This window comes from Dermacentor andersoni, chromosome 6 (assembly GCF_023375885.2).
Source record: "Dermacentor andersoni chromosome 6, qqDerAnde1_hic_scaffold, whole genome shotgun sequence".
NCBI lineage: Eukaryota > Metazoa > Arthropoda > Arachnida > Ixodida > Ixodidae > Dermacentor > Dermacentor andersoni.
The window spans coordinates 64,638,119-64,662,950 of NC_092819.1; the positions used below are offsets into that span (position 1 = coordinate 64,638,119).

The 24,832-nt window shown below is 48.6% G+C and overlaps 1 protein-coding gene across 1 annotated transcript in view; it reads right to left on the reverse strand.

Annotated features, from left to right (window-relative positions):
• The window catches only part of LOC126522739 (uncharacterized), a 193,648-nt gene extending 173,186 nt beyond the window's left edge, over window positions 1-20,462 (reverse strand). Inside the window, exon 1 of the mRNA XM_050171526.3 lies at window positions 19,851-20,462. Within this exon, the coding sequence (XP_050027483.1) occupies window positions 19,851-19,926 (76 nt within the window). The 5' untranslated portion in view covers window positions 19,927-20,462. The remainder of the gene's footprint in view (window positions 1-19,850) is intronic.
• Between the last annotated feature and the right edge of the window lie 4,370 nt (window positions 20,463-24,832).

The following is a 24,832-nucleotide window of genomic DNA, read 5'->3' on the forward strand; positions in this document are numbered from 1 at the left end:
TTTTGGTCACTTGTGATAGTGAGGGAGAGCAGGGCAAAATGAAAGGTGTAAGAAGGTTAACCACGGGAGCGAATCTGATGGGCTATACCAGTGCGCGAGAAAGGTAATGCCGGAATGAAAACTCACAGAAAGAAGAAAAGAGTGAAGTCACATAACCCTGCGGGATATTTTTCACAATTACAGCTTAAAATTAGCGCTAACGTTAGCTCTCCTTCTACGATGCCCTATTATATCTCGTGTGTCGAGCGCGGTTATGTTTAGGAATGCAGAGCACTCGTGCTATCAGCGCTATATAGACGTAGATTGGTCCATATTATAAGTCCCAGCGCACAGTTGAATTTACAACGACCAAGGAGCTCGGTTCAACTTAAATATTCAACACACGCCTCTGCTGATAAGCCAAAGTGCATAAGCGTCTGACAGAGTATGTTTCCACACTATACAGCTTTGAAACTTTTCCTGTGTCTCCAGAGATGCGTTGTCGGGGATCGTCTGTGCGTGAACGGCAACATGCATTTGCCAGCTGGCACAATAGAACGAAAACAACCATCTTCCTTAGTGCTCGGTGCTAGCCTTTATGTATATTAATATGCCGCAATTGGTTACTTAGCGAATGTGATTGAGAACTAGCCAAGACAAATCATAGAGAGAGAGAGAGAGAGAGAGAGAGAGAGATTTGATACGAAATGCAGAGGGGTCGGCCTGATGTACATTGCTCTAGCCAGCTACCCTGCGCTGGGGGAAGGGGAAGAAGGAAAGAAAGAGGGAAGAAAGAGGTGGATGATGAGTGACGTTGACGAGAGGAGGATGTAAAACATACCGCAAGCAATTTGAACTGCTCGAAGCCTAAACTCCAGGTACGTACTTTTTGAAAAGTCAAGTAATGCCTGACAAGACACAGAAGCAAGCCGGATAGGGGTCTCTGCAATAATCAGCCGTTGTCGGTATATGAAATAGAAAAGTAGAGTCACTTGTGCATGATTATAATATAACTAGGGCTCCGTGTTTTCGGACAAACCCGAAAAATTCCGATAAATACTCGCCGGTGAAATTTTTGACAATTCAGATTTATAAGATAAACTCCGATTTTAACGGCCAATATGACCATGTTCCGTTCTTTATCGAAAGCCTTTCGATAAAGGGCATCTTCTCAGTGGTCTCTGATACATCGGCCGGTTTGGCCGATATAAACTTTAGCTCACGTCGCCTTACCTTACGTATCTCGTAGACCGCACCCGTCGCACATTTAACAAAGGGCTTGTCGCCCCCGGAAGCGCGAGGCGACATATTGATATACGGTCCCCTGACGGTACTCGAGCGCCAGGGGACCGCGCGGACTTCGCGGACGTCCGGCAGTGGCGGTGCTTGCAACCTTCTAAGACGACGAGCTTCCTGGACGTAGGACTCTCATGATACACTTGCAAGTAGTTCAGCATGTAACGCAGTATCAATTGGCATGTTAATACAAACCTTTAGCCGACGTAGCTGTGTTGCTCTGATTCAGCTTCCTGCCTGCAGAAGCTTCACAAGGACTTGCAACTCTCCAGCCCCGATTTCAAGGCACTTTACTCCAAAGATCCGTGCCACCTACTAACAACGCTCTGGAGGATGGAATTAAGACGAGCTCACTTAAGGTAGTTTACGATATTGTTGTACACTTTCCTGCCCTGTTGAAGTCATCGCGGTAGCTGCGCCATAAGTTTGCGCTTGTGTGCGTGGCCATGGGCATGACCATCAAGTCGCTGAAGACTGTATGCCCGTCTAGGTGGTTCTCTTCTTATGAAGCCCTAGAAGATGTTCTGTACTATTGGCGTGCCTTATTGTCTTTCTTGAGAAGCGACGATATCAAGATAAAAAAGGGTGAGAAGTTCAAAGCTCGTGTTTAATCGCCTGAAGTTGTGCACGACTTGCTGATTAAGCTGAGGTTTCTTAAGACGAATTCGTGTGCTGTTCTCTCAATAATTAAGGAACTTGAGACAGAGAGTACCCTGCTACACCAGGTTTAGCCCATACTGTGGGTTCGTTTACGTGCCCTGGTCAATGGCATGACCCGCCTGTGGTCTTCACATCACATGTCGCAAGTCTGTTGGATATGCTTACCGAGAATGACCGCTCAACGATTGTCGCAGACGTTCATGGATACTACGCTGCTGTCGCTGAAAAGTGGAGACAGACAGTTGAGAGGAACCATTGCGATGCACTCCTGTACACCATGCAGTGAATCGTTTTGTTACAGTGTTCAAATTTTGAATCCAAATGTGAAGCACGAGCTAACCCACGCGTTCGGAACCTATGTGCCAATTTTTGTCAGTGTTTCTTAAAACTTACGACATGAGCATGAGGAATTTTGCGAACTATGAGAGCTACGAAATTAGTACCATTGTTGAACTCCTGTCGTTTTGGAGACTTCACACTGTCCAGGGGCCAGTGCTTTCTCACTGCGTGCTGAGTGTTCTGGCTCTCCCTGTTTCTAGCGAAAACGTTGAAAAGGCATTTTCAAAGCTGAGAATCATCAATGGAAAGGAGCGCGCTTCCATCAATGACAGAAACCTCGTAAAGTATGCTTGCGTCTATTACAACCAGCTTTAAGGTTGCAACACGCACAAACCTGCCTGTTTCTAGGCGTTTTGTGTTAAGGTATTTGTGCTTGTGTGTATATGCGTTTGTGCGTTCAAACCTTCCAGACAACTAAAACACACTTCGTGTGTTCTGAGGTGCTGGTGTTGATATCATTACTTCTAAGATTTCGGAGTATTGAGAATAATGCAAAATTGAACTTCCAATTTTGGAGACTCGGGGATTTACGAGAAATGAACTCCGATAAACGCCGAATTTCCAACAAAAGATAAACTCCGAAAAACACCCTCCGAATTGCATGAAAAATAATCTCCGAAAGACACGGAGCCCCAAATATAACCAAATAATAACAATGACCATAAACACAGTTTATGGAAAACTCACTGCGGGATGTTAAGCGCTGTGCAAGAGAGCAATAAGCTTGAGCGTTTAACATTGGCCGTAGAAATAAATGTTTTAAAGAAGTCTCAAATTCTTCGGTGCGTGACACTTAGACAATCTCATTAAGAGTACGGTGCATCTAATGACCCGAATAAACGCGGAAGTGCGAGTTTGTCGCTTTCTACAACGGCCGCACTTCCCAAACCTCCTGCGACACGTGTAGGAAACTCGCCTTTTGTCCCACAGTATATTCGTACGATGCTCGACGCTTCGGATAAGCCAAGAAAAGCTTTCCAATACGGTGCTTCTTTATCGCAAACAAATCGTTCGTCAAAGTGGTTGCCGACTTCTGGCTGATGCCAACGACTCTTTGAAGACCACAAGCTACTTCCGCTTCCCTTTTATGCGCTGTGCATTTTCAACGACGTACAAACCGAAACCGCTCAGTGAAGTCAAGCCGCTTGGTACCTGCACCGAAGAATACAAAGTTACGAGCCTTCGACGGGACGCTCTGTCTCTGCGCCACTTGCAGCTCCATCCTATACAGCGCCCAATCGACGCGAGCGTTTAACGAGCGTGACGCTCTCCCGCCAATTTTGGCCTTTCCTCCTGCGATAAGGAGTTCCTTAAATCGGCAGTTTTTCTGCCCATTCTGCGCAGAGCAAGCCAGCGGCTGGCGGCGGTGAAGCGTGTGACCAGTGCTGCTTGGGACAGTTTCATCTCCTCGAGCCATCGGGAGACCCATGTGCTTTTCCGCGCACTTCTGGGCCGGCTTGCCGAGGAGTGCTTCCTCGTAAACCGGGATGCGGGTTTTATTGTTCGAGATGCCGGGACTGGTCGTACCACGTGCTTTTCTTGCCATCTACGCGTATATACGGCGAAAGCTAACTACACGACACCCCATGTCTCCGAATGTAGCAAAATTTAATGTAGCTTTCACAGGCAAGAATTAATACATGTAATATACAGCATTACGTCCTTGGATCAAAGCGGGCACGGCAGAGAAACAGTAATACATTAGGGAGAGAAATGCCCTTCGTATGGGCTTAAAAATCACACTTAGTAATAGAAAGCGATGCAAATGATTTCAAGAAGACATATGCATGCTTGATAGCGCAGGATTGAGTTATGTCGACCATAACGGCAGAAGTCAAAGTACGGTAGCCACCTTCAGTATTGAGCCTGTAAAGTGCATTATTCGAAATTCAATTTGTATGATGATACAATTATGACAGCTACACGCCAACTAAAATACGAGTCCAACTTGTTGCAGTGCGACACTTGATGCAACTCGTCCTTCAAGGAGCCGAAAGTTGCCGATAAAATGTTTTGAATTTCCATAACAGGACCACAGGAACACCTCACGACTGCGAGCTGAAAGGTTTGCCTGCGTGACGAAGAGATTTAAATTTCCCACCGCCGCTTCGATCACGACCGCTCCGAGTGTGTGACAGATCGCTGAATGTCATTTGCGCCTCGGAAACCTAAGCGCTAATTCACGAAGAAGGCGATCACGATGACGCAAACGGACCGCCACGCGATGGGGATGATTTTGGAAGATTGTTGTTTCTGTTTCTTTCCTCACCTGAGATAGCCAAGAGAATAAAGCTTGCTGGATACGTGCGCAATCAGCGAAAGCGATTCCTTATGGCTTCCCCAGTCGCTATCGAGTATAAAACGCGAAATAGCGCATTTTGATGTCGCACACGCGTGGCGTTATTATGGATATGCGCTTGACCCGCGAGAAACGTTTTTCGACCTGCACACCTATACAGCCTCCGGCCATTGTCTCTGCGCATTCATGTTCGCTAATACTCGCTGTACGCTACGCCGCCATGCGACGCGCTTCTATCTCACGTGCCACATTCCGCCAGTGTTAGGAAACATATCACTCGCGGCGAGTTACTATGCGATCCGCTAATGGCGAGCCTTACCCAGACCCCTTCCGAAGTCCCGGTCGGTTCAAGGTAGCGTTCGAGCAGGCTCGCGCGCGGCGTGAAACGACTTTGATTCGCACGAAGAAGAAGAAGACGACGAGGCTGCGTATGCGTCTGTGCGCGCGTGCGGGGAAGGGGGGGGGGGGGAGGAAGGAAGGGGGCAGCCATTACGCTCTTCAGCTCGATAGCCGCGAAATGCTGGAAACGCGGAGAACGGGGTTACACGGCCGCGCGTCACCTTTCGAGCACGTTGGCAGCGTGGCCGCACGCACGGACCGCATACGCACCGTTCGCCTTCCCGCGAAGACGACGCGGGCAGCCCATACAGCTGCGCGGTCCACGGGCGCTCGCCTTGCCCGAGGGCGTATATACAGATTGCTCGCTGGCTGCGGAAATTAAACGCGCCGAGACATGAGAACGCGCGGGGTTGACCGCTTCGAAAACACTTCCCATTACTGCCATTCGTTTCGCAGTGGATGATGGGCGGCGGAGAGCGGTCTCATTTTGCCACAAGGACTATATCCAAAGAGAGAGAGAGAGAGAGTAATACACGCCGATATGGTACGCGTTTTTATGAAGCCGCGCACATTGATTTTTGCGAGCTCTTAGGCGGATGTATCGAGATCTACTTCAGTTTCTAATTCCTTACACCCGCAGTCTTTGTCAAAAGATTTGAAGTCTCTCTGCCCAAAACTCTGAACTTTCCCTGGACCACAAACCTTTCGCTTCTCCATAGTATCAGAGGTTGGGAGAAGAGCAATATTTCACTACATTATGTTGATCGTGACGGATTTGTCAGAACCGTGGGTTCCAATACATTACGTACAGTCACTTCCTTGAGTGGTTTCGAAACTTTTGACGAAGACTGGAGGTAATGCACTGATCGATGTACGTGCGTTCTTGCAATTGGAATTTTTTTTTTAAATTGTGTCCGAAGAACCTACGAACGCTCGCATATAAATTTATTTGCTTGTTTCTTCTTGATGTGGAGGAATTTTGACAGCTTAACCACTGAACAACAAAGTCTGAGCGGCCGCACTCACAGCACACGTAATACGAAGCATAGTTCCTGTAGGCGTTAATGTGCCGTGAACATGAAAGCGTTCATAAATCATATTTATTTATATTCAAGAGCAGATTTTCGTCAAAAGCTTCGACACTGTCCGGCCGCATTGGATTCTGCTACACATATCTCGCCAGGATGAGAAAATTTTCTACCATAAAATGATTGTTTTTTCGGTTCTTTAATAACAGTTGTTGCGGCTTAGGGTGGCGTTAGGGCAAGGAGTCCACCAAGCCCATCGACTGCTACGTCACGTTGTAAGAATGAAGGAAAAGTGGTTTATTGCCTTAGTTACAGAGCTCCAGTTACAGAAGACCACTCCCCGCAGGAGCAAGTTAAACGACCGAGTTCACATCAGGACCTTCTGTCCCCTAATCGAAAAGTCTCCGCTTTTAATACGTCGTCTTCCCTAGGTGAGTCGACTAGGGAATCTGAAGACTGTTCAGCAGCAAATCACAATCGTCGACTCCGTTGCGATATCATGCCCATGCTCGCAATACTCCACGGTGACTCCGCCTCCGAAGCCCAATGGTATGGATTATGCGGGAGGATCGCAACCTGCGAATCCAGGGCAGCCGCCGTTGTCTGGTAGCATTGGATGCCCCCCTCTTTCATCCTTAGTTCAGGCTGCCAGGTAATTAGGGGTTGGTGCGGTTTAATGGGTTTAATTAATTTGGGTTTAATGGGGTTGGTGACCTTTCGTAAACTGATCTAGAATCAAAGTCCACGCTGCGTTGAGCTCTGTATAGGTGCTGCTGGATGGATGGTGGTTTGCCTCATGGCAAACGTCTAATTAACAGAGAATCCCAGGTCGCCTTCGTTTTTCGGTTGCATTGGATGCCCCCCCCCCCCCCCCTCCACCCTTTATATCCTTAGCTCAGGCTGCCAGCTAATGGTGGGGTTGTGGGGTTTTTTGAGACCCGTCAAGAGTCGGTGTCATGGGAGGATCTTGTGGCAAACGTCCATGCAATTAACGCCTTGTGGTGTTGAGACGTAACAAACACAGTGTATGAACGGGAAGGTAGGCTGCGCAAGAGCCGGCTATACCAAGACAGGCACGCACTTACCACAGGCAATACAAAGGCTACAGAAAAATAAGAAAAACAACGTAAGTGTGAACAGCACAAAAAACAAAGCTAACCAGAAGCACTTCCCTCCTGATCTATATGGAAAACCCAACCACTGATCACCGACCGTTTCTCGACAACGGCTATAACAATGGCCTAGTAAAAGGTACGGCAAGAACTGAGAGGAATATGAAGGAGCATGAGACTTATGAATTAAGCATTGGCGGTGCGGGCGTTCTGCGTTTGCGAAGAGCGTGCTCGATAGGGCGTCCACCCAGCGCCAACGCAGATCCAGGGAAAGTATAACGCACCGCGAGGGGACCCAGACGATGCGACATACGCGGCGCAGGTCGCCGTCGTCCTCGTCCGACCAGGAATGCGCCCGATACCTCGGCCGCGCATCCGAGCCAAATCCATTTCCTTCTCTCGCCTCCGCACTGGCAAAGCGAAACGTGAACGCGGTTACGTACGTGTTTTCTTTCGCGAACCAGCGCTGCGCATCTTCTTTGAATCGAAGGCCACCGGCGCCCTAGGAGATGCCGGGGGATGACCGCTGGCGACCTCGAAGGTCCCCGCGCGGCGGCGCGTCCCCGCGGGGCAGAGTTCTCGTCTCGCGTGGCGCAGTTTGGCGTCGCGGTCGTCCGGCGCGCGCATTGCGTCCACGCGCTGGGCTGGCGGCTTTCGAGGCACGCGCGCGCGAGCGGTCGTGATGGCGTGCTTACGCGCTTCGCCGTCACGAGACAACGCGAGGACCTATCCGAGCTGCCGGACGCTGTGAACGGGACGTTACAGAGTGGAGCCGATTGCGTAAAACACACGCAGCAAGAAAAGAAGAAGAAGAAGAAAAAGAAGTAGAGAGGTTGCGTGAAAAGGAGTGGACACGCGAATGAGAAGGAGGAGGGGGAAGGAGAGGTATAGGGATGCCAATCAGGCTCGCGTCCGGCTTGCGCCCTTTGCAGGGGAAAGGGGGTTAAAGAATGAAAATAAGATAAAAGGAAACGAGGAGAAGGGATGCACTGGCAATGCGAACACATGAGGATCCCATTACGCCTACAGTCACGCCTACAGACAGGTAAATAAACCCCTCCGCTCACCTATCCCGTTCTGTGAACATGGTAGCGCTTCAAAAGTCACGCCCTGCGAATACTTAGCCGGGGATACTGGCTCCAAGAGAGAAGTTTATCGAACAACAAGCAATAAGCACACACTCAAAGAACTCTAGATTGACTAAATAAACGGGTTATGCGACGCGGACTAATATTTCACGCGTGCAGGCTTCCTGCTGTTATGCGTATACATTCAGCGGTTAAGCTGCGAGTCGAAATGCTCTGCTAAGGTTAAGCAAGGGGCCCCCCTCTGGGGCTTGTTACATTTCACAAACTATTCGGCCAACTGCTGTTTTAGTTCGATGCAGCACATTAGTTTACTGTGTGCACGGCTCGTAGTTTGCCGAATAATCTCGCCAAATAATTCACTATGCCTATGTATCTCCGAATCACTAGCCTAGCTCAGCAGCTGTGACCTAATGATGAAGTGATGATTTAGCACCTCTTCATCACAGCGCAGTTGTCACCCGCATAAGTGACCCAAAGCACGTTGACTAATGCTGTTTTAAGGCCCTATTCACTGCCAAAAGACGCTTTAGAAGAGATTACGCGTCTAGTGTGTACACATCCTTATATACGCAGGGCATTGGATAAGTGGAAAGCAGCGTCACGTAGCAACCTTTCTCTTCAGCATATGGCATTGTCTCGTTTCATAGCCTTTAGGACAAAAGTGTGCAGCTTTTGTCTGCTAGTCGGCCCAGATTCACGAGTGAGCCAGTATCTGGGTTCGCGTCGAAATCTGTAATTGCAGACTGCCGCGCGCAAACAATGCGGCACCGGAACGAGGGCCTCCTACGCACATCATTATGCTAAAGATAGCCTCGGCCGCGCTTCTCCGGGAAGCGCTCAATGTATTGAAGTTTCGGTGTGCGCAAGGCTGTGAAGAGTTCGTTCTCGATCTGAAGACAAGGTGGGCGTGTTGGACGAATGACCCACGGCTCACCCCACGCTCGCGAGGTTAGGAAGGGTTGGCTCGCGGTTCGTGAGCGCTGTCTCTCTTGCCACTTTGTGGATCTTACAGCTGCGTAATGTTTGTCTTGAGCTGTACTTGTACCCCTCCTTGGACGCTCGAGAAACCGAAAAAACTAAAAAAAGAAAGAAGAAATGCGATATGAATCGCTCAGTTCCCTGTTTGTCCTGGTATTTTCGTCTACAACTCTGTACGCTTGTGCGTACACTTCGAAGGCTTCACGAAAGCCTTCGCGCTCTCTCATGACAAAAAATTGCCTTTAGCAACTCTTTATGGCGCTAGCAATTTGGTTGTTTTTTTGTGAATGTGTATGCTGCAACGGACGACGCCCAAGGCTACTGCCTTCGATTCTAAACAGCTTTAGCTTTATTTTGGGTTAGCTTTCAGAAGCAAGCAGGCAGTAACATCGTTATCAGTTTAAGCTCGCCGCCGCGTTACGGGTAATTAACCGCATGTCCTCGGAGCAGCCGTTTTGCTTATTCAACCGCGACGTGTCTCAGTGCGCCTCGACCATTAACCGACCGTTTACCGTAAGAAGCTTTCACGGGGAGGCATTCCGAAAAAGATGCCGTTAAAGCTCCCTGTAGCGGTTACAAAGCTCGCACGATGCCCGCAGACACCACTTTCACTGCAAAAGTAAGCAAGCTGGCAATACGGTTTGTATCGAAACACCATCTTCGAAATGTATAAAAGACCCTCGCCCTTTCACTGAAGCCGTCATAACTCAACTCCGCCGTGTATGTACTCTTGCAGTGTAGCAAAAAAAAAAAAATAACCAGCAAAGCAGGGAAAAAGAACAGCTGGAGGTCAAAAATAAGAAAAGAGAACGAACTTGTTTTTCCACGCTCGCACGCTCGTAACGTCTAAAGTGCGCTCGAGGCGAAGCTCACCGCAAATCGTGCGCGAAGGGCAAGGCGCCGTACGTATACGGTTAACGCGGAGGCAGTCAACCAATATACCTGACAGCAACGTTCAAACGCGAGCCACGGCATGCTTATTATCCACACGTATACAAACTGCATGCGTGGACCCACAATTGCACGTCCAGGTGCCGAACCAACAGGCATCATCCTATATGCCGGCGCAGTCGCGTGCCCCATAGTAGCGTACAGCGAATCGGAAGCCACGAAGGGGGAAGAGAACGTCCTCACAGCGGTCACTATTGCGCCGACGCTGCACAACCATGTTATGGGGCCGCGCTCATCCCGCACGAGCGTTCATCGTCTTATCCGTCCGGCCGCTTCCTTTTACTCGTCGGACTGGTTTTTTCTTTTTTTTTCGCCGTTATTCACCGGGACGCATCGACCGACGACGGTCCCCTGCATCGCCCGTGGCTCCTCGTGCTTGCATGCGATGCGGCCAAGGGAATTTGCCCTGGCTTGCGCAAAAGGGACTTCCTTGCGTTGCTTCCATAGGCTTGCTACCCGTATGCTACCAGTATGCGTGCGTTCACAATGCCGGTACTACGCACGCATACCGCATTCACTCGCAAGCAAGGGGCAAGATTCCTTTAAGTGTCGAATCAATACTAAATAAACTATATGGTTCTCCAAGGTTCAAGCATCTGTAGCTAACAGAACTCCCCGGCATGTTGCTAGACACACATACAATGCATGAGGATCATGGAACAACAGCAGATGACTGATGAATGCGAGTGAAAATCACGCGTAAAGCAGTATCCGTGTTGATGCAGTCATAGTGAATGGCGACAAACATGTATAAAGAGAGAATGAAGGAGGTCGGCCTGAGCTAGCATGATCTTGCCTGCTACCCTGCACAGGAGGAAAAAGGAAAGGGGACAAAAAAGAGTGATGAAAGATGATGAGGAAAGGAAGAAGGGATGCATACATACTAACACAGTGTTGATTTGGTTGGTTGCACTTTACGCACCAACTTCTGATTTGCTTTTATCTTACATTCACCGACCACCTGATCTTCGGTTATCGGCCTGCAATCGAGGCTGGGTTGGATAGAAGTGAATACAGTACACCGCGAACACCGGCGGTTGCGTATAATCTCCGGTTGACCGCGTGATTGACTCCGCGGTAACGTGATATGTGGTTAGCGGCACTCGCTGCATCGGCTTATCGGCGCGTTAGATTGTCTTAAGTGGGAGTCGTTGCGCTTGAAATGATATGCGGGCCGCTAACGGCTGTGTTTGCAAAGTAACACGTAGACGCGCACGTCCGATAAGGACAGCACGCGGGCGCATTTGGACGTCTCCAGCTGCGCGAATCCTGTTCACGCAGGGGCTATGTAGTCATGAATTTCTCTTTAACAAACGGATTGACGACCGAAGCAGGATTAATGGAGCGATGACTTGTAATTTCGGCATGGCGGTTTGTAAGTAACAGGCTGAGCTCTGAACCCGCCCTTAACGTGCGACCTATTCTGTAAGGGTAGTGTGCTAACGATACTGACCTGACGACCTTCACGGAATCTCCTACTGGTTAGGCATGCAAGTATGAAGAATGCGACTACCAGACGGGGCTTCTCCAACGTACTTCAGTGCTGCACAGTCGAGTATAAAAGAAAGCAGATGTCCTGTCTATCGTTAGAGCAACACGAATAAAGCAGCAAAATGAAAAATGCAGCTCAGTGCAGTCACAGTCCGTATTGACAGCCCTGGAGGCGTCCTGCAGGGTGCAACGACGCATGACGTAAGTGAATGCAAAATACACAACTGGAACCGGTGTCCATTCTGAAATCTCTGACCAGCATGTCATCCTTTTGCCGCGTAACTGGCCTGCAAAGCTGTTCACTGCCGAACAACCGCTGACCGAGATACCGCACCCCTATACCTGCCGGATGTGTCGCATTCTTCTTTGTCATTGCGCAGTCCGACAGAAAAAAAAAAGCAAGAAAGACAGAAGGAAAGAAAGAAAGAAGGAAAGAAAGAAAGAAAGAAAGAAAGAAAGAAGGAAGGAAAGAAAGAAAGGAAGAAAGAAAGAAGGAAGGAAAGGAATCTGCAGTGCGGCACCGAGGGACACCCCGCTACGAAGGCCCTCGCCTAAAGCCCGAGTACGGTGTTGACAACCGTGCAATAGCGATACGTTGTCTTATGGAACGCCGCCGCTTCATAACAGGAAGTATATATATCAGCTGAGCGCAAGCTCCGCACGTAGTACGTATAGAAATACGGGCACCCACACCAATGCAGGTACTAAAAAGAATGAGAAAACGACGACCGTAAAAACAAGACGCTTCTGTAGGCACAGACAAACACGCACGCACAAGCATAGCATTGCAAGATGAAACGTGAGCAAGATTAGGGGCGATAAGCAGGTAGGTCCTTTTCGGGAAATATAGTACAGCGGAGGCCATAACGACTCGCGGACAGGGTGGCCAAATAAGTATCGCAGCATGGTGCACGGTCGATGACACAGCTCGCGACGCACGCTTATTTTCCTGCTTTTTCTTTCACAGCAAACATTATCTGGGAAAACACGCAGTTTATCAATGCAAAGCTGTTCTTTTGCGAGCCCTCCCGGAGTTTCCTGACCGTGGCTGCTGGGCGTTGCAGCTGATTTGCAAAATAGCTCACACTTAAAAAAAATATACGAAAGAATACATGCATAATGGCGGGCATCGAACCAACACAGTAGCCCGATGCTCTAACAATTGGGCCGCAGTCGAACTTTTCTTTTTTTTCGTATTACAGGGAAGCAAAGCCATAGCACTTATACAATAAGCACACCAGAAGTCAATAATAAGGCATAATTAAACGCTAGTGAAAGAAGTGAAACCAGTCAAGAGCGTCAGTGGAACACTCGTATATCCCGCGTATATTGAATTATTTCTTCCTGGAAGATGCTCTTCGTTGCTCAGGACTGTTTCGGCAGGTAAATCAATCAATCAATCAATCAATCAATCAATCAATCAATCAATCAATCAATCAATCAATCAATCTTAGACATTAATACACTTACTAAGTAAATGCATAATACAGAAGGAGGTCCCAAAGTATTCTTGCTTCCCCGTTCTTGCTCTCCCGAGACTGCAATTCAATGAGGAAAACGAGATCGTATCGCGAGGTTCTTGTCTTTCGTCACATTTAAGGTACCTGACAGTGATGCGACTAATGTGTCATTTCTCTCTTCAACGTTCGCCGTAGAACATTCCCCCAAAACGCTGCACTGCATACACCACTCGATGAAGCAAACCATTAATAGTTCCTGACTTCTCGCACGATCTCCAATTCGTGTTCCAGAGTACAATAATTCCTTAGTCTTCCGTCGCGTTTTCACAGGAAGCCTTTCTTTTTTTAAACTCGGTGCCTCGTACATATAGCCAGAGTCACACGTGCACTTCTTTCGTGCCAGCTCCAAATGGCTGTTTGCGATGATCGATGCGTGGGTCACATTGTGTAGCACGGGTGCCCGCGCACGTTAGTTTTCTTTACGCCAAGGACGCAGCAGTGAATTGGGCACATTTACGGGATTTGATTAACGGCTTCACGGAAGTTTCACATAGACTCCGAGATGCGCGCCGGATCTGCATTGTTTTTTTTAGCTTGCTATGGACCACCAATGAAGTTTGCAAGTAGTGTACGTGTTGCACTAATCCGCGATTTCTCGTTTGTGGTCGTCAACGCCAACTGGAAAATTGTTAAAATACTAACAAACTGAGCGTTGTATACTGTAATATCAGCTAATGAGCGCCAACTGGAATGGGCGACGTCGCTAATTATAGATACAAAACAGCAAGGAGGGTTCCGATAACTGACGGATCTTAATCTAGTTTAAACGCATATACTGATTCCTATAATGAACATGGAAAGGTTTCTCTCCACGTGAGTGACAGTGCTATTAACGGCAGAAAAAATTACGAGCGCACATCAGTGAATGCTTCTGAGCAAAAGTATACATGTGCTTTCACATAAAAAAAGAAAGAGAGAGAGATAAACGGGGCTGGGGGTGGGGTGAGGAGGGGTGGACAAGCGTATAAATAGGGCACGCTTAGAATAAAAGGGACGAGCATGATCAGCTTTTCACTAATCATTATCACTGCACAAAGATTAGCGGTTGCATCTTAACTACAGCAATAAGTCATCCGCATAGTCATCCTAAGCCCTGTGTTAAAATAAAAGAAGAAACAGAAACGCACTTGTAAGAAGCAATCACGAAATGTTTATTTCGTAATGGTTTGGGCATCACACAAAATGCTGGTACCCGCCGTGGTGGCGTAGTGGCTTTCGTGCTGCACTGCTAAGCCCGAGGTAGCGAACGCGAATCCCAGCCGCGGCGGTCGCCTTTCGATGGGGGCGATATGCAATAACACCCGTGTACCGCGTGCATTTGGTGCACGTTAAAAGCCCCACATGGTCAAAATTAACACCCAGTTTCCAGCTTAGGCGTGCCTCATAATCATATCGTCGCTTTGGCACCTAAAAGCCCAGAATTTAACTTAATCATAACGCTGTTCTACCGCACCTAGTATCAAACGCACAGGTCGTACAAGCACTCTATTAGTTACCTTCGTCGCACAGCTTCATGAGTAAATATAAATAGGCTGCTCACAGACAAATTATTTTATCGTGCCCCAAAAAAGAGAGAGGGAGGTAGAAAGGAAGATTCAGAAACCAATGAGAGCACCGCAACGACATGCTCACTAACCTTGTCGCGGCCCCTAAATTTGGGGCGAACACCAAGGTCTGAGACGATCGCGTTCACCGCAGCGCATCATTCATTACGCTCAACCCATCCGCTCTGCCTGCCCTCGCCGCGCAAGTTCGCAGGCGACAAGCGGTGATTCTTCGCCCATAGGCGCGACTAATAACAGGGCCGCAAAGAATCACATCATCACTGGCCTGGAACGGCACAGGGCGTTCTCTAAGATGCGATCTGCTGTGTACGCTGTACAGGCGACAGAGAGGCTTCGGCGCGGTCGGTCATGCGTGTTGGAAAACAAAAAACAAACAGCAAACAAGCAAAAAAAAAATACGGCGAAAAAAAAAAGCGAGACAACTTTCCGTGGTGAACAAAACGAGAGCCATCCTACAGCCGCAGAGCACGTAGTATATGAACACTTCCCGAACAAGGTCGCGGCCGTGGTTTGTTAGAGGGAAAACGACCATCGCTATTTTTTTTTCTGCTCGGAACAAAAGATCAGGAAAGAGACATCGCTTGTATACGCTGAAGCCTCGGGGGTGGTGTACAGTAGGTTGCGTTGTTCGCTGCTACGGGAGTCTGTGTCGATTGTTCGCCGAAACATCGGCGTTCCCGCTCGGTAAACGTGCCGCCGCTTTCTCGGCGAGCAATTTGCCAACCTTGTCTCCGTGAATCGTAGAGAAGTGCCTTCCCATGAATTTACTGCGCGATGAGCAGAATAAAACAATCAATAGCCAATCCCGGCTGTCAAGAGCGTTGTGCATAATTGAGGAAAGAAAATACGGGCTGACTTTTTTGACATAGTCGAAAGGAAGATAGGAAATTGCTCGCTTTTCGATTCCAAGAACTTCACTGTTAATTATATGAAACGGGAGGGGTGGTAGAATGTGTTGTTAAGGGCTTTGAACTTTTGTCACCTCAAACTCTTCAATATTCACCTGGATAAATACTGTCAATGTTCTTTTTCTTATTGCATTGATGCATGATGAATATTGCATGATGCGGTGACTACGTATTGGAATCGGTCCCGCAAAAGTTTCAGTCATGAAGGCACAGCGGGAGATTCCGTAATTGATCCCAACTCAACATAGCATTCTCAACAAGAGAATTCTTGACCTGAAATTTTACGATTGTAACAACATGCGCAGAGTTAAGCCAGGAACAAACAAAAAAAGCTTAAAGTGAACAGACAACAGAGATACACGTTCGAAATAAATCTATTCGAACAAATTGGGCGCAAGAAATGGTGTCTTATAGTTGCTATGACGTCGCGCTGCTAAGCACGAGGTTGCGAGCTCCACTCTCGGACACTGCGGCCGCATTTCTATGTATGCAAAAAAAAAAAAAAAAACGCCCATCTACCGCACGTTGGGTGCAAGTTAAAGAAACTCAAGTGGTCCAAACTCATCCGGAAGCGCTCAGTACGTCGTGCCGCATAATCAGACCGTGGTTCAAGCACGTGGCACCTCCCTGCCATTCATTTATCATTTTCTCTCTCTGGCACGTAAAACGACAGAATATTTTCTTTTTTTTTTTTGCGAATTGCGCTTAGGAGACAGAGAGAGAGTGCGCCATGCAGCACACACCCCGCACGTTAATCCGGGACGTAGTACGACACTCGTATAAGGAACAAAATGAGAAGCGAAACCTAGCGAGCGAATGCCCGAGTCTCACTTCGCGCCGCTTCCTGGTGCGAGCTTTTGTTTCTACCTCCACTCTCGCTTCACGGTCAACGCAAGGACACCTCGCTCCATCTTCTTTTTTTTTTCTTCCTAAGGACCACGCGTGTTCGAGATTCTATTTTGGCCGAGAACACTTTGTCCGCGAAAAAAAAAAAGCGACATAAGCTCTCTCTCTCAGACCACGGGCGAAGGAGGCGGCGGCCGCGTCAACAGACATGCAAATGACGCGCGGGAGATTTGCGTGCCATGGCCCACCGGCTCGCGGGCGCGCGCCCTAATGAGCGATGAAAGCGAGCAGTCACGCCGTTTGTCACAAAGAACGAGAGAGCAACAAAACGAAATAACAATAAACGGCAGTAAGAGAAGGAAACGCGCAACGGAACGTTTGGCGGCCCTCGAAGGAACCTGTTGTGTTTGCCAGATTGGATTCTCAGTTAAGATACCAGCACACCGGGCGCGCGCGTGGAAAAAGCCCGGTAAAGACGTTGAGGCCTTGTTTTCCTCTTTATTCTTAGTTCTTTGACCGCACCCTCGCTTGTATACATATATTTTTTTGCTTAAGAATGATAAGCTACCGCGATTCTTAGATCTATCGGAAAGGCCGTGGTCCGGAAAGTTTATGAGCGCCGTGATTGGTTGGCGCGCGACCGTGCCACAGCCATATATACTAGAGAACGTGTAAGGTCGGACGTCGTTCGATTAAGTAGACAAGAGGTGCACTCTGGCCACTCCATTCTGAGATATTGAGATCGAAAGATATCTATCTCGTGACATCGCACCATGTACTTCCCAGTGATGCCAGTGTTTGCCTCTCCAACTCGGCTCTTTTATAACTCTACTGCGGTTTGGATAATTCGAAGTAAATTTATTTCTAACTTCACTCCTAAAAAATTACAATTTTCGCGTTCGCTGAGCTGCTTCTCAACAATTCCACGTTTGAATGCACCTCTTAGTCTTGAAGTTGCAACACGTGCTGCGGGACATTCCACTTTTATACTGAACACTACGCTAGGGAGATGGCATAAGGTTTGGACCCAAGACTCCGCCAAAGACAGAAAGCCTGTTAGTACCCTTGGTGTTTGTAACAGCACATGTGTCTGTGAAACCTCATTGTGTTTTCTCTTCATTTTCTTTCCATTTTGTGGCCAGATATGTATGACTAGATATTCGCCTTATTCTAAATATAATCCACTATAGACTGTGTCAGCGAAATGGTGAATCCTTAGAGGTCACCTGTCATCGTTGCTGGGTTGCTGGGTTTAAGTCGTTCAGACTGGCCAGTTAAGCTTGAGCACTCAGTCCACTGATGCTACATGGAATACGGTTACCCCGCCTCTTTCTTCCCTTTCTATCTTTTTTTCTATTTCTATCTTGACACATCCGAATTTTCAACGTTTCGTTTAGTTCCACAGCACTGATGTTTAGTTATGATTTTGTCAATTTTTCTCGCTCATTTTCACGAGTTTCCTATGTGCATACGGCTGAACATAACATGGCTGAACAAGGATACAAGCCATCCACGCAAGCACTAATCCCAGATTTGCCTCTGTGGTTATTGACACGAAATCATACGGTCCCATCGACTACATAGTACCACTTATTGGCGCTCTTTGGCCACTGGCCCTCGCGCCACAAAACCCTATACATCATCCAGTTACGTGGTGACATCACAACCTCCGAGATCGGCTGTCCCCAGCGCGAGTCACCCGACTTTGCAGGCAATTATCACATACCAATCGATTCTGGCAGCGCGACATGGTCTGCGCTTAAGACGAGACGCGGTTGCGGCAAGCCGCGTTAAAAAAATGCCATACGCGGCGTAAGAATGTAGCATATGCAGGGACAAACACGAGGCCCATTGAACATACAGCCGCTATAGTGGTAGAATCCTGACGATAACCTACAATATGCTAGGTTTTTAAGTCATCATTTATTATTTTCCACTTTTTTTTTTCCCGGTTGGCGACGAGCGGCAAACTTCAGCAGCTGTCGAAGCGACGACCCGCAATTCTTTAGTCGACGTGGCAAATCTCCCTTCACGTTCAATCGGCGCAAGCAATCTTTGCGCGCATGCACCGTGGACGGCGAGCACGCAGAAGACAGGAAGATGTTTGTAAACAAGAGCTCCAGTTTGCGGCCGCTTCTCGCGATTTACCTTCAAGGACGCTATACCTGTCGCTGCTATAGCTCTTCTTTTTTTATTCGCTGTTTTTCGCCTTTCCTGAAACGAGCGCCGCTTTGGCACTCATCTTCCTCCGGCGCCACATCTGTACGGTTGCCTGAGCAAACAAGATAAACGCAGCCAACGCGGCGCTGCCGCTGTTCCTGCTCGACTGGCGGCAATGCGTGCTACAAAACGTCGCACGCGCGCCGGTAGAGCCACATTGCCGGGTGATAGCGAACGAGAAGGGAGATTTGGGCAATAAGTAAAACGTGTAAGGTTCCCGGCAAACGGAGCGTTTGCCGGGAAAAGCGTACACCGTGAACCGGTTACTCGAAGAGAGGAGAGCGTTTCACGAGCGCCTGATCGGCCACTAAGGTTTGTGGTGATTGAGCAGGCGCCTCGAAGAGCGGTCTCGCTGGTAACGTATGCGATCGCGAGCCCTGAGATGCACACCCCATGATGCTTGTCCTGTGCGTGTTGAGGTATAGTTTCTAGCTTGGCACACAACGACGTGGTTGAAGGTGTTGCACTTCCTACTTTAACAAAGGCGACCTTAAGTTGAAAAATATTACCAGTGGCCCTATCGAAGTAGGTATCTAGCCGATTTGCATGGCATTAACTGGAAATAGAAGTTCGTTCGCTGCCATTTGAATATTGTGCACTGTATGCAAATGCTGACCCGTTTGATTTGTGCAGAGTACGTGCCAAACTACGCGTTATCTTACAATTAGAGACTTCCGCGACGCCTGCAATAGCTTCTTGTCGCCTTTTATCGAACAAGACCACGCAGGTTTTTCTTCAACGTGGTTATGACGCAGAGCTTTTCACACTGCAAAAACTAACCCTGTTTTATTGCAGGATGACAGCAAAAGACTTACAGTGCAGAGAGAGTCATATCTGGGTGTTAAAAACTGCAAACGTGTTTCAAACGCACAGTGTGATAAAATGACAATGGTCAGAGTTAATGAGCTTGTAGCGCACACAGGACGTTACACTATAAGAGTGTCTTATAGAGTGTCTTGACACCCGTTCCTAAATTCCTAGCGTATTTCTGACCGGCTCATAATCTGCTTCTCTGCATTAGTAGGGCGTTCTGATATGAAATAACAAATAGCGTTTTCGACACAGAACCTCCGGTCCATGGTTTTGGCCCTTTGCATGCGTGCTCGTCAATGTGCCTGCGTGCACTTGGTGGGAGGTGAGACACGCGTAGGACAGCATGAGCGAAAGCTGCACGCGATAAAAAACGCGCCGCAGGCAACAGTAATCTCGCGTTCCAAGTGTGGATACTCACAGCTCAGAAGACAGCAGAGCGCCAAGGCACAGCCGGCGAGCGACATTGTCGCCACTCCAGACACGGAACCGGGCATCTTTTCACGGTGTTGGCGCGCACCGAGACAACAATTCGGCGTAAAGGACGGCGGCGAGGAACGAAAAAGGACTGACGCCTTTCAGGGAGAGACTGCGTCAGAGACGACACTCTCGGCACTGCAAGAGGGCACGGCCACTGACGTCCCACCACACCGGAGTTAATCCTCAGTTCGTCGGCGTAGGCACACACACACGCACGCGCACGAGCAAAGAGAGGACGACCGAAGCGCGCCGATGATGCGGCGTCGTAACAATGGACCGGCCCACAGGCTCAGTCACGCGTTGCAGCGTCAGACGCTGCTGCGTCGATGGACGATGATGCTCTCGCGCGTCGGAGCACGCGGAGCAAGCGGCGTCGACGGATGGATGAGCGGACGGAGAAGACAGGTGGGGCGCGCGCGAGAGCGCGGTTTCAGGAGTGGCGGCGGCTCAGCTGCATCGGTCGGGGCGAGTGCACAACTTTCTGTTTCGCCGCGGCGATTTCTATCCGGCGTCACGTTGGAGCGGCCTACTTTCGCTCGCCCGCCGCTCTCGTCGCTGTCGGACGGCTTAGACCGCGTCGAGAGGAGGACGACCCTCCTCTCCCTCTACCTTTGGTATCCTCGCTCTCGCGCAGACTACTGCCGTTACTCTACGGCGTCGGCGACTGAGCTTAGTGCGCGCTCGGCGCGAGTGGAAGCGGTCGGCGGGCGACGCGGAACCAGAAGAGCGGAAGCTGGCGGTGCGAAATGGATGCGAATCGCCGCGCTGCGATACGATGCGAAGCGATGAGCTGCGATGCTCTGCAGCGCATTCAGCTTTGCATCGGAAGCAATCATCTCTCTCATTCGCTGGTTGCATTACTCTTCCAAGGTGGGTGAGCGTATGGCTCATCTCGGCAGTCCTCAGGCGCCTGTAGCAGCGACAGCGGCGCCCTCTCGTTCGCTCGGTGCCGTTACCTGGTTGTCGCAAAGAGGTTAATCTCGAACACTTAAATGAACGAGTTGTCGCATGCCGAGGGAGTGTCGCGTTCTTGAATATGCTAGCGATAAATGAGCACATAGCTTGGGTAAGCTGGTTATCTTTTGCGTTTGCAGAATAATCTCTACATTAACGCTGAGGCCTGTTCGTTTAAGGAGACACACACGAGCTTTCGTGAACGAATTCTTCGCGATAACTAAAGATTATATTAAATTTGGTTGGTGGCTCAGGTGGAGAGATCGGAGCCTGCTTCACCATTTGACTCCTATTTCATTTAAGGCGCTACGAGTGACAAAATAGCGTTTCTTTTTATTATTATTCCTTTCATGTAATTTCCAGCGATAACGAAAGAAAGCGACGGCATTTTCATTGCACCGGAAAGCTTCTTCACTGCATAGCTTGACAACTGACATCTCCCCTGGACTCGAGTCCTCCATTCTCTCCATTACGGCCGTTGCTGAGAAATTTGGAAACGACGGGATTTCTTAGCGTGTGAATATGATAACAGAATCACAATCACTTTAAAAGTGCTGAAGAACAGAAAAACAATTTGTGCTTTCTTCATATAGGCTAGCTTTGACGTGTGGTGAAGCTAACGTAGCGGAAAAAGAAGAGCACCGCGATGTCCAACCATGTGGTTTGGTGGTTTAGAGGTAAGAACTCAACTGCCTAGTTTCCTTCCTTCAGCCCTTCATCGTTGTTGTAGCCGTTTACGAAATAGGGGTCGAGGTGGGCGTATTTATACTGGCTATCTTCACAGGTAATAACTCAGTCTGAGCGCCACAAGGTCGTGCCTATGGGTGTTGAGCAATGGGAAGAGAGAGAGAGAGAAAGCAAGAGCAGATGAGGCAGGTAGGTCAATCAGACGAGCGTCTAGTTTGCTACTTTGCACAGGGGGTAAGGAAAATGGGAATAGGGAGACGAAAATAAGAAGAGAGTGGACCTCGCGCACAATCGGGAGGTTGCACGGCAGAACTATAAACATTCACTCATGCCGGCGCACTTTGAGAACTGTACTAGAGCGCGAACAGCATTTTGTGCCAGCGACGAATTTTTCCATGGTACGAGAATCTTTGATTCAGAAGAGGATCTCGAGTTCAGTCGGTTTAAAGTTGCCCGGAGAGGGAGGCTTTGGATTTTGTAGCGAGGACAGATGCACAGCAAGTGATCAATGGGGCTCAATTGCCTACAGCAGTCGCACGTCGGGCTATCGGTCATTCCAATTGGGTAGGAGTGGGCGTTCGTAACCGCCTGTCTCAGACATAAGCAGTACAGCAACGTTAATTTGCAGCGGGAAAAATTGGATGGCACTTGTAGCCATAGCAAGGGGTCCAACTTACGCAGCAGGCAATTGGTGGCACTCAAAGAACCGAAAACTGTGCGACAAAGTCAGCAGGCCGCTTTGCAGACTGTTACTCACTTGCATGCTTCCTACGATCGCTGCGGGAAATTTCGCTGGCGCTGAGCCGTGCTCCCGCAAGGGTTGCAGAAGATAGTGCTAGCCTTTCCTCCTTTCCCCACAAGAACCACTTTTCTCTCTCGTCAGGTAAGATCCCATTTGGAAGAACATATCGCGGTAAAACACCAAATAAAGCTGTAAACGCAAATACCAAGAAACCCGCAAGGATGTTCAAACGTATTTATGTTCAGATTTTCACTTGGTCATTGACCGTAATTTCATATTTGTGCGACTGAGTGTATACATGCCTTTCGTGCCGTACATCATCCCTACGGGCAATTTGGCAGTGTTACAACGCTTAACGAAGACGAAATCGAACAGCTGATCTGAAACAAGGGACCGAGAAAGAAACAACGAAGACAGAGAAGAACGTCGCTGAACTGTTAACTGATTTATTTTCTTTTTCTTTTTCTCGCATGCGGTTAAATCTATAGTAGCCCTTGCATGAAAAGAACAGTTCAATTGCTCAAGCTCGTCTTAGCCATGAACCAACTATCCCAGTAAAATACTATTCTGAAGCTTAAACAATTAAAAAGAAAGATTTTTTATTTGCAATATTGAATATGAGCTCACAGTTTCATTAAGGCTCGAGTACGACGAAGGAAGTAAGCTAAGTAACTTCTGTATCCACAAGTGTCGCATCTAACTAAGTCATTCCTCTATGAGCGGCGCCTTCTCCTCACTGTTGCACTTTCAGTACCAAGGTACATTATGCCGCCTCGTATGCTGCGCGCTAGGACACGTGCGGCGTATTGAACACTCATTCGGCACTTATGGTGTACTTTTCTTCCTAATCATTGAAGCAGGCTGGCTCTCAGAACGTATTACAACGGTCGTGCTGCTGTACCTACTTACACCACCACCACCACTATTCAAGTGGTCACTGTACTAATGTTCAAAGTGGGTGAGGACGACGTGGTCACCACTGGTTCCAGTCATCACCTCTCTCAACGTATAACCCCCAACGATGTACCCTCCGATGCTATACAGTCACGCAGTTATCCTATTATTACTCTAAGAAAATGGAATACACGAGGGTTCACCAACCGGCGCCTATGTGCCGCGGACCCACATATGAGATAACTCTTACCCGGTTTTAACCGACGGGAGGGCACGTTACTGTGCCTCCTGCGAATAGGAGTTTCTTTCACAAACTCCTACTCGTTCCTTAATTAAATGGCGGACAGTGCCGATTGCAGCACATGTGGCGTCGAAGAAACGACCGAACATCTCCTGTGTGACTGCCCCACATACGAATATGAGAAGAGTGCCCTCCTGCTAGCTTTGGGGCACTTAGACAACAGACCTCCCACAGAGGAGGATATCTCGGGACCATGGCCTCGTGCGTATGTTATGTGCAAAGACACTAAGGTGCTGCTGCGTTTCTTGAAATGCACCAGCCTGCATGGCCACCTGTGACTGACACAGCGACGAAGGCTTGTGTGCGCAACAGTGCAAAGTGCGAACTTCTCTCTTCTTTCTCCTCTTTCAATCCCTTTTCTCCCTTCCCCAGTGCAGGGTATGCCTACCTAACTCAGTCTAGTTAACCTCCCTGCCATTTATGACTTCTTTCTCTCTCACTCACTCTCTCTCTCTCTCTCTCTCTATCTCTATCTCTCTCTAACCAGCTAACATAGGCCTACTTCGGCAATGCATCCTTCCAAAAAATAGCACGAAAAATACACGCAAAGGCACAAGAAGACTAATTCCTGCCCAAGCTCACTGAATTCATTCACTCCGAATTAGAGGGAGCCCACACAACGTGCTTTTTTTGCATGCGTCTAGTAATTAATACGCTTGAGGCAATTTGGTGTGTCGATAAAGACATCACAATTCAGATCAAATCAAGTCAGTTCATATAAGCACCCGATCCTTATGCTTATTTAAATTGCGCAATGTGGTAAAAGAGAGAGGGGGGGGGGAATTTTGGAATGCGTTCAAGTGATACTGAAAAGGAGGCGGTGTCACACCCAAATTTCGCTCGCGAACATAGCGACGTTCGGCGCACTTTTCTCCGCGGCTTCGATTTATAACGCTGAGGCGGCGAGACGGTTTTGTTCTTTTTGGCTTTGGCAGTTGCGAAAAACGCATTACAGGTTGCGGAATGAAGCGGGAATTGCGCCCGCGCAAAGTCAACAAAGTGTTCCGTCTGTGGGTACGCACGCCATCGCTCGAGGACAGAAAAAAAAAAAAAAAAAAAGACGAACGCCCTGACCTTTCAAAACAGTTGGCAGCTGACGAATGCAACTATGCGAGCACATATACACATACGGGCAGGGGCCACACTGGCAGGCTGCCGCGCGCATATATACCATTGTTAGAGGAAGGCGTGCCACGGGAACTCCCGTACGAGCGGACAGAGTTTTCTTTTTTTTTTTTTTCGTGAACAAGCCGGTCTCGGAATGTTTTCAGTGAGTGACGAGTTGATTACGTTATGAACCAGTTTCCGAATACCACCCCGTCTGCGGCGCGCGTGAGAATTCGCG